The sequence below is a fragment of the Etheostoma spectabile genome, chromosome 8 (genome assembly GCF_008692095.1).
Source record: "Etheostoma spectabile isolate EspeVRDwgs_2016 chromosome 8, UIUC_Espe_1.0, whole genome shotgun sequence".
In the NCBI taxonomy this organism is placed as follows: Eukaryota; Metazoa; Chordata; class Actinopteri; order Perciformes; family Percidae; genus Etheostoma; species Etheostoma spectabile.
In genome coordinates this window covers 26,862,639-26,873,067 of record NC_045740.1, presented here as the reverse complement: position 1 = coordinate 26,873,067, position 10,429 = coordinate 26,862,639, and the positions used below count along the sequence as shown (strand labels likewise).

At 38.7% G+C, this 10,429-nt stretch overlaps 2 protein-coding genes across 4 annotated transcripts in view; one reads left to right on the top strand and one right to left on the bottom strand.

The window, feature by feature from the left end:
• Positions 1-429, top strand: part of ckap5 (cytoskeleton associated protein 5) — a 55,253-nt gene extending 54,824 nt beyond the window's left edge. For all 3 annotated transcript variants that reach the window (XM_032523274.1, XM_032523272.1, XM_032523270.1), the window contains one exon: positions 1-429. This exon is cut by the window's left edge and continues 604 nt beyond it. The gene's annotated coding sequence lies outside the window, so the exon portion shown is untranslated.
• A 3,725-nt stretch (positions 430-4,154) lies between these two features.
• The window catches only part of LOC116693961 (homeobox protein DBX1-B), a 6,438-nt gene continuing 163 nt past the window's right edge, over positions 4,155-10,429 (bottom strand). The window contains exons 1-4 of the mRNA XM_032523347.1: positions 10,018-10,429; positions 9,314-9,397; positions 6,224-6,426; positions 4,155-4,830 (exon numbers count right to left, since the gene is read on the bottom strand). The exon at positions 10,018-10,429 is cut by the window's right edge and continues 163 nt beyond it. Of these exons, the coding sequence (XP_032379238.1) occupies positions 4,489-4,830; positions 6,224-6,426; positions 9,314-9,397; positions 10,018-10,387 (999 nt within the window). The 5' untranslated portion in view covers positions 10,388-10,429 and the 3' untranslated portion in view covers positions 4,155-4,488. The remainder of the gene's footprint in view (positions 4,831-6,223; positions 6,427-9,313; positions 9,398-10,017) is intronic.

Sequence of the window (10,429 nt, the reverse complement as noted above, 5' to 3'; positions counted from 1 at the left end):
ACACACACACACACACACACACACACACACACACACACACACACACAAACAGGAGAAACCATCTCAAGTATTTTTAGCCAACTGATCAGAAAGATGTTCTCTGGAAAGCTGAATCCAGAGAGTCTAGGAGTGAGCTTTGATGTTGTGTGTACAGGATCTCATAGTCAGCTGTAATTCTCAGTGTGTACAGTTTCATCTTGACTTCCACACCCTCCCACTTCAATGTCCTATCCCTGCTTTCTCTTTCAGGGTGCCCTCCACTCTCTGTACACTTTATACTGTATAATGATGATGAAAGATGAACTTACCCTCTTCTCTGTTTCAGTATCACGGCACAATCTGTTTGTACATATTTAAAGTTTGTTAACCACTTAACTGTTATGAAGTGCTTTTCATGTGGTTTCAGGATTTAAAAAAACAAAAGTGTAATGTCTTAACCTGTTTTACCTTGATGTACAACATCACTGCTGCTGTGTTTGGATAAGGGGACACCTGTACAGAACTCTGTTTGTAGCTGTGTAAATGCAGCATATGACTCTGAAATCTTGCTGGCACTGGGAGCATTGAATCATTTGGAGTATTTGCAGAAAGTTCACGTTTGCTATGTCTGCATCAGTAAATAAAAAAAATTCCAAATGAGCATTGTTTGGTGGTAAGGTTTAATAGTTGACACCTCTTTCAAAATGGCACAGTGCAAGTAGGACTTACAGATCCAGCACTTACTTTAATCCACAAAGTGTCTGATTTCTATTAAAGTCTATCAAATTTTTTGCTGCAACAAAAAAAGTTGGTCTGCATTTACACAGTGACATCGATCCTTCTGTCTTTGAGGCTCTCAGAAGCCACAGCTAGTGTTTGAAGGACGTTATTTGTCTATTTTAACCAGGTGTTTGGACACAGTTACTTAGGGAGTCTGTCCAGTTTCATTCTGAAGGTGTTTGGTGGCCCTATATTAAGCCCTTCTTTTTAAGATCAAGGGTTTTCACTCCTCAGATGTAAAAGGGACACAAGTTTTTTGATTTTTTTTTTTTTTTCTTTCTTTTCTTTTTTTTTCTCTCCCCACTCCCAGCCGAACTCTGAATGATCAAAGCCCGTGGACTAGTAGGTGCAAGGTTAAAAACTACTGCTTTTATTGCGGAGAAGTGGCACAATTTAGCGCGACCCGCTGTTGCTTTTCAGCTATTTGGGACTCCGAATATGTCCCTTCTAAAAGCAAGCTGAGCTGCTTTTCAGGAGGGCCGAGCAGAGCTGTATACAGGCTTGTTAGACATGTGCAGTGGGTTGCCATTTGGCTGTAAATACTGTATTTAATGCCCTCCACTAACACCTCCCTTGCGTAATTTAACAGCAGCCTCTCCGTTGTGTTTGTAGGCTTAAACAGTATGGCATGACGTCAGTGATTGTTTTTATTTTATCATGTAAATAAAGTTTGCATTAACAAAGCTACTGTGTAATTAAGTCAATTTTTTGATGATGATGATGGCCTTGTTAGTTAGCCTAAATATAAAAAAGAACAGATAAGAGTCTTTGTAATTAATTTCCATTTCCACGGGGGAAAAAGCAAAGCTTGACTGCAGATGGTTCAAAATTATGTGACTTCTAAAGCAGGGGTTCTCAACCTGGGGTCGGGACTCCCAAGGGGGTCACACAATCATTTTTGTGGGTTGCCAGATGGTTGTGGAGAAATCACTTCAATAACATAACCAGACTAGACCGAGGAATGTTTTCTTGTCTTTTAACGTTACCGTGTGAGTTTGGTGCATTTCCTGTGTCATATTCAGAGTTTCATTCACAGAAAGGTGTCTGAAGGCAGGCCTGGGAGAGAGGAAGCGCTCTGGAGCCTGGAGCGCTCTGGACAAGGCTAGGTGCTAGCTGCTAAAACTAAACCGATTAAAGCAGGGGTGTCAAACTCAACTTCACTAAGAGCCACACTGGAAAATATGAATCACATCAAGTGCCAGACATGTTGAGGTTACTGACATGCTTTTATTTAATCTAAAAGGTAAAATATTACTGTCTTATTTCATGTGTTACATCATAAAAATGCGCACCAAAATATAGAATAAGGTGTCCAAATTGTCAGAAATAGTGACAAACTGTGCACACATCAAGGCAAAATTCTCGGGTGCAAGACAATACTTAAACTGCTAGGCACAAAGAAGGTCTGAACACTATGGGTCTAATAAATATTTATTTCTCTCAGACGGAAAACGGGCATCCGTAGACCGCAGGGGAGAAAACAGACACCACAAGATGGCGATCACAAACTGTTAATGGAATTCAATATTAATATAGCAGCACCCAAAAAACACATGGTGGTCATTTAGTCTAAGTTTTTATGACAAGTGTCTATTTCTTAATTGATTTACAGTCGGATGCCACAGAGGCTTAAATTATGAAAATAAACATTAAAAGCAACATCTCTCCCATACATATTGTCTTATGATGTGTAAAGAGATCTGAGTCAGGGTTTTTGCAGGGTCTTAAAAAGTCTTAAATCCACTGAAGTATTGTGTTCTAGGTCTTAAATAATTTAAAAACAGGTCTTAATTTTCCTACGTCCATGCAACACTACCTTATGCAAATTTATTTTTAAATTCTGTTATGTTCTTTCTTTTGCTAGTCCACATATAATTTCGCTGAGACCAACATGTACTGTACCTTATACTACAGCCAATCAGCATTCATGTTATTAGTGTAAGACTCTTTCTGATTGTCCCACAGACATAAAACTGATTTTATTCCTCAGCTATAGGAAAGTGCAAGCTTAGTGATACTTGGCTTAAAAAAACTGAGTTTAGGACTCAGTTGATGTGATAATAGCCTTAAAGGTCCCATGACATGGTGCTCTTTGGATGCTTTTATATAGTGGTCTGAATTACAGCCAGTCCCACAATGAGCTTTCCTTAGTATGGGCCATTTCTGAGTCTCTAGATATTGAGGGGAAGAGGGGGGGCAAAGCAGAGAAAGGGGAGGTAACCTTGCCCCTTATGACCTCATAAAGGGTGAATCTCCAGATCGGCCCTTCTGAGCTTTCATTTTCTCAAAGACAGAGCAGGATACTCAGGGCTCGGTTTACACCTATCACCATTTCCAGCCACTGGGGGACAATGGGCAGGCTGGGGGAACTCATATTAATGTTTTTTTCCCCCCTGCTGTCTATTGATTAGCACCGGATTGTGATTTGAGTTGATTGCTGCCTTTTTCCTACTTGCGTCTCTCGATCTTGTGGATTTGAATGTCCTATCTTTGCTGGCATTTAAAGACTTGTACAGCACACAGCAGCTGGGTTTAGACTAAACCACAGATGCAGTACAAAACTTATAAAGGACACAGCAATGAGGTTTGATAGATAATAGAGCCTGACCGATAAAGGATTTTTAAGGCCGATGCAAACATTTGGTCATTTAAAAATCTGATACACCGATATATACATTTTAAAAAGAAACATCCAGAAAAACATAAACAGATTTCCCTAACATTAGTTATTTGTAGTTATTTGTGAGTTCTAACTAAAATAATATAATTTGCTTTATTGTCTCAATAGATCAGAGGAACATCAAAATATATTAAAGTTCTGATAAATAAAATATATAAAAATACAAACTTAAGATATGAAACAAAAACACAAAAAAAAATTCAAAAAAATCAGTGTTGCTAACACGGATGTTGTAGCGCGCCCTCTGGTGGACAAACTATGCTACACCAACACTCATAACATGGTTGACAGTCCGTTTTTATTTTACTTTTTAAATATTTATTTATCAGAATCATTTGTTTGTCATTATGAAAGTTTCTGATGAAATAATATTTTAAAATATATAAATAAAAGGCCGACCAACGAGTCAGCCTTTTATTAATATAATTAAATATAATCATAATATTATATTAATAATATTAAAATATGTATATAAATTAGAAATGCTGATACCCATAGTTCGGAAATTGCCTAAATGTATCTGTCTAGAATTGAGACATCTGTTTAGTTAAAAATATGCGGCTGTTTAAGCACTTACATATTTATACTGTGTATAACCAATGCTGACAGAACATTAGCTCACCTGAGAGTGAGCTAATGTTGTTTTTCATATCAGTAGACAACATCAACACTAAATCAGACTTGTCAAGATTTATTTGAGAAAATATAAAGAATACAACTATGCATGGAAAGAACATTTCCAAATTTTGAACATTTCAATCTACAATTATCTAAAATAGCTCAGCATACTTTATTTACTGTATACAGATATACTGAAGCACATATACAAGTAATATAAACAACACTGTACAGGCACAGGGGCAAAGGTTGAGAAAATACAGCTATGTACAGAGCAGATTTAAACACTTCTGGTATTCACTTTCATTCCCCAGTTTTCTTTGATGAATCCTCTTTTTGTCCTGCCGTCCAGCTGACAGAATCTTATTGTAGGGGACTGTGTAAAAACAAATCAAGAGCGTAATCAGATGTCTGAATCTTCTATGAAGGTCTTATGAAACTGTGATTTCTTCACTGTCTGACTCAGAGAGCTCTGACTGTTTGCTGGACTCTGACGGAGAGGAAGGATGGTGATGGTGGTGACGGTGGGGGTGGGGGTGGTGGTGGTGGTGGTGGTGGCGGGGTTGATGGGACCCATGGTTGTCCAGCTGTACTTGGCTGGCGGGTGCGTTCCTGTCCAGCCTGTGGCAGTGGGTGCTGCCTACATCCGTGAGGTCTGGGTGGGGGTTGGTTTTGGTGGGAAGGGTCTGCTGGCGGCAGCCACCGGTCGACAGCAGCTCCCTCTCCTTGGAGTTCCTCCATTTCATCCTGCGGTTCTGAAACCAGATCTTCACCTTTACAGGACACAGAAAAAAAAAAACTTGTATGAAGTTGTTTCCTTATCAGCTGCTACAGATGAAATTGACTGTACATTTTTAATAATTGAATATATTTACATTTACATTTTTTAATTGCTGATATAATAAAACATTTTATAATCTGGTTTGTATACATAATCTTTATTTTTGGGTTGATTCTCATCATTCTATTTTATATTCTATGACCTATGCAGAAACTCGAGTGAAGATAATAACTTCTTCTGAAGAATCCATCATGCTTTTTTAATCCTCCGTGTCTTCCATGGCTACTAGCAACTCAGGCGGTGGACGATCACGGAAGGCTTGCATTCATTGCTTCATTCGTTGTATTTATTATACAGGAAAGTTAAAAGTAACATTACATTACAATATAAACGGACCTGACTATGTTTAAAAACTGGTTTTCAGCAGGTTCCTGTTCCTGTTGGCCGTGCCAACGGTTTTGTATATATACATATATATATATATATATATATATTTACAAAAAGCAACTAAAATATAATTTGACAATTTCATTAGTGAGCTTTTCCAGACATTTACATTAAAAACAGACTACTCTTTTTCATAAAATAAATAAATATGTGTGAATTTCAAAATGATTTCACTTTGTAGCAAAAATACATCGTTGAGGAATATAACGATACATCAGTCCAGATCGATGAATCGTCACACCCCTGATGTCAATGTCACTGATGTCCTCATAAACTATTAACCTTGTCCACAGCTGGTTTGGGATACAGCATCAGGGGTGCAGTGCTATTTGTTTAATTACCGGAGCGCATGGTCAAACTATGCCTTGTTTCAAAAGGTTATGTGTCCCCCGTTCCTACGGAGGCAAGTTTACAAGCAATAGTGAACTGAAACTATAAAATGAATGGATGATTTGCTGCCTTGTCATCTTTACTAGTTAACAGTTAGTTATAAACTGAGGAAACATAATTTTATTAAATGTGCCGACAGCTTCAACCTTTAAGGTGGAATGTTTTTTTTGCATGTTACTCAATGCGTGAGTCGACGCAGTGAATCAATTAACACACCTTAAATGCCAAAAGGACAACTTTGACCATTCTATTTGTTGTTTTTTTAATTTAATTTAATTTATTTTTCGCTTGAGTTATTATTGGACCTTCATGATCTTTCAACCAGATTATGCGAATTGAGACAATTCTATTTCTTCACTTGAAGGACAAAAGTGCCGGAGTGTTGTCCCAGAGCACTACACCCCTTTTAAAAAATGGACAGAAGATGTCCTTACAGGCCCCGTTTTAAATGCACTGTCCGAGAGCAGTGGGACATTAAATATGTTTCCACATTCTCATTATCTAAAGGGATAAATACATTTGACGAGATTAAAGTCCTTGGTGTGTACCTGGGAATCTTTCAGTCCCAGTTTACTAGCAAGTTTCTTTCTCTCTGGTTTGCTGATGTATTTCTGCTTCTGGAAGGTTCTCTCCAGGGCCTTCCTCTGGAGGTCTGAGAACACAGCTCGCCGCAGCATGCCCCTCCTGGGTTTCCCTCTGGGGGCCAGGGGCCATGAAAATGTTCCCGGGACAGGGACCACAGAGGAGGAGGCTGGGGAGACAAAACACAAGAGAACGTGGAGATTTAATAGCCAGCCCCATTTGATCTGATTTTAACCCGATGGAAGCATGTTGGTTAACAGTTGTTATCATGAATTCTGCAACTGGCTGAATCTGATGATGTAAAAAGAGTAACATTAAAGTGAATCAAATTTGTTGAGACCTTTGGGGCCCCTTGTACCTAACTCTGAAGATACAGATTCTTCTACAAATCATGTATCCCATTGCTGGGATGTTATAACCAGCTACACAGAACCACAGAACCCCAACTGGTCTATTAAACTCCTAAATCCCCAGAAAGACATGACGAAATAAAAGAGAATTTATATTTTAGTTGGTTTATTACAAGTTGTGTGCAAGTCAAACTAGTAAAACTAGTAAAGGTTAAGGTTATTATAAAAAAAAGCCATTAAAAATGCTCTTAATTCATATTTAAATATCTTAAATGTAAATAGGTGAGAAGTTTATGACTCAAAATCACTTCTCTTTATCAATTGCTATCAATTTGTTTTTCTAAATCAACTGCTACAGATTAAATGTACTGTACATTTGAATTAATTAACATTTACATGTATTACTGATTAAGCAGGAGTTCTGCTAAACTTGTAATTGCCATTGTATTCCACATTCCTCAGTGTTCTTAGAAAAAAGTCATCTCTACTTGCTTCCATTATCTGCACACAGGCTCCCTGACACCGCCCATAATATACTTGTTCTGCCTGAAATTTGGTGTTTTAAAAGCCCAATTTGTCCAGCAGTGGAAACAGAGCCTATGCTAATGAGACGGGCTCTCCAAAGCTCAGCACACACTGCCTCTAATGAAGCATGAAGGGGGATTGTATAGGCTGCAAATGCATAGAGAAAGGTGATTGTGTTGTAATGAATTGAGTGGAAAAGGCCGTCGACAGGCCAGTATATTACAGGCCCATTAAAGGCAGGTCAGTATTATGTAGAGCTGTTAGAGACTTCACTCAAGCCTCAGGGGAAACAGAGAGCTTAGGGCTGTTCACAGTGTTACACACACCTGCTTTTAGTTATTATTACAGATATCATGTCTACATATTCAAATATGTGTATATATTCTATTTTTTTGTAGAAGGAATCAATATGCCGGTCAAGGTTGGAAAATGTATCCAATCCAGGTTCAAACCTCTGAAATTTAACAGAGATCTTGAGAGTAGCTAACTTCAGATCTGTAAGGTGTGTGTGTGTGTGTGTGTGTGTGTGTGTGTGTGTGTGTGTGTGTGTGTGTGTGTGTGTGTGTGTGTGTGTGTGGTTTTGGCTCCTATTGGTCACGGTGCTGGGAGCTTTGTGGGCCAGCAGAGGGGCTTGGTGGGAAAACGACGGCGCGTGAAGAGGCCTCTGAGTTCCTGAGCTGGGAAGATACCCGCCTCACATTTAGACCATGACAAACGGCACTAATATATGTAGAGCGTGACAAACTGGACTAATTTGTAGATTAGGACAACTGGTGCTAATGTCAGCAGTCAGTGCGCCGCCTAAATAGTCCTTCAAATTGGCGGAGCTGATTCCAAGCTGTCCAGGGTATTCCCATGCTAAAAGGCTGCCAACGACTCCTCACAGCCGACTAAGACCTCACCATCTACATCAGCTGGTAAAATGGGGTTCTCCAAAAGATCTGTACACTCACAGCTTGTTGGACTACACTTTTCGGAATTGAATTGATGCTTGTCCTCTTAAGTTGTATAAAATATAGGAAAAAAGTTGTCTACCATAGAAGTGTGCGATGTGTAAAAAAATTAAAAAAAAATGTTTCCACCACATTGAGTAGCAGTAGTCAGTGGTTACCTTCCACCTAGAAAAGGGCTATTAGCTAATTTGAGTCAAGTCCAGTATTAATCAGATACATCAGTGAATTAAATAATGAATGTATTAATAGATGAATCAATATCAGTTTCTAATGTTTCGTGAATCCTATCATGGTGGCACCATGAGTTATTTACCATTTTTGCAAGCTTGTGATTTCTTAATTATACTTATTTAAAGGGTAGTGATTCAGTTATAAATATTTATAGATTTACATGTAGCACCCATCTATGACAACCCAACACACACCCCCTGAGTTAAAATAACCTGTATATGACATCAAGTAGAAATTCAGTTAGCTAATTTATCAGAGTAATGATTACACATAAATATTTAGTGGAAATACACTAAAAAAAACACAGTTTTTATCTCTATGGCTGACAAGTATTGTAATGCTGTTTATTTAGCCTACTCGTGAGACGTTGGTGGTACGGGTGAGGCATAGGAAAATAAAGTTCCAGTGACAAGGTGACAGACTTCTGAGTTTCCAGATCAAAGTACAGAAGGTCAGCCATCTGTATCAGAGGCAAACATCTGACAAGGTAACTGTTAAATGACTGTGATTGATCAACCCTGCAGATATTTGTGTGTGGTGTCACTCTATGAGACAATAAAACATTGAAGTATTATTGTTGATTATATTGTTTTTCAGCAAATTACAAATTAGGTGCCAGTCATGTTAGTCTCTCCTAAAAGGAGTATTTGGTGTTCTCCAAATAGGACTGTGAAAGGAATCGATGCATCATGTTTCACCAGACAATCAGAGGACGCCTGACAGAGCTGACCTGCAACCCCCTTGGGGCAGGAAAAAAGCTGATTCTGTCTATTTTTGCATCATATTGATCTGGATAAGAGCGGAACGCCAAAGTGAAAATTAGTTATAAATCCTCATATTAGTGCACAACCTAAGTGATACCTAGATAAATTGATTATATTCTCAATTATAAAGAAGTGAGGAAAACCATCAACATCCCAAATAAATCAGCTATTTAGGAGGCCCTGGAGTTCTGAAACTTCTAATGTGAATATATTGCAATGGTAAATCCACAAACCTGTGAAATAGGAAGCTCTGATGAAAGGATGAAGGCTCCCATCAAAGAAAGGCAACGGGAAGGACTTGGTCTGAAGACTCTGGACTGAGGAGCAAGCAGAAAATAAAACCAATTGACTCTGCTGATCTGTGCTATTTCAAAACAGGAGATATAACATGAACAGGAAATACCATAGACACCAACGTATCAACATAATAAATATAAGGGATTATAGTTACTCATAAGATTTTAATAACAAATAGCCTATAGTGGGCTTATAACTCTACAAGGAAGAAGATTTTTTTTTAATTTTTTAGTTATGTATGATTCACCTCAGTGGTCAAATGCCAGTTAATATATTGGCCATTTACTACATCCATATATTTAGCATTTGTTACATTCTGATACACCCTATAATATCAATCTGTAAACAGTAGTGAGAGAGTTGATATTATACTACTAGCCTTTATATTACCATATTATAGTATAATACTATTTGGCATATAGGCTATTGTAAAATTTTCAAAATACTAATAATATTACAAGAAAATATAATAATAATAATAATAATAATAATAATAATAATAATAATAATAATAATAGTACATACGTATTTTGTTATATTGTATTTATTAGGCTACAGCTGTAGTGGACTACTTTAACACGAATTATAGGCAATTAATTATCTTCCATATAGACTTCATTGTCCCCATAGGCCTACTCACCACTCCGTGTGGACGGTGCCAGTATCGTACTGACGCCGAACTTAAGGTAGCCGGAGTCCGGGCAGGCAGAGTGCGGAGAGCCGGGGCTACTGCGGCTCGGCTGGCTGGAGCTCTGAAGGACAGACCGCTCTGTGCTGGGTTCTATCGCCCGGGGCGGGCCGCCCGGGCCCGCGCTCAGCGGGAGGATGTCCCCGGGACTTCTGGCAGAGAAAGTCCGATGTATGTAGCTGACAGGCTGGCTTAATCGGAGGAGATCTTCTACTAGGAAGCCTGAGTGGAGTGACCGGTTCAGGGGCGAAGACAGAGCCGCAGGGGGACGCAGTAAGCCCGGATATAGAGGAGGCGGCAGAGCGCTGCAGGGAAACATCATGGTTGTCCGACCTGGAGGTTTCCTACTCGTTTTGCCTTTTTT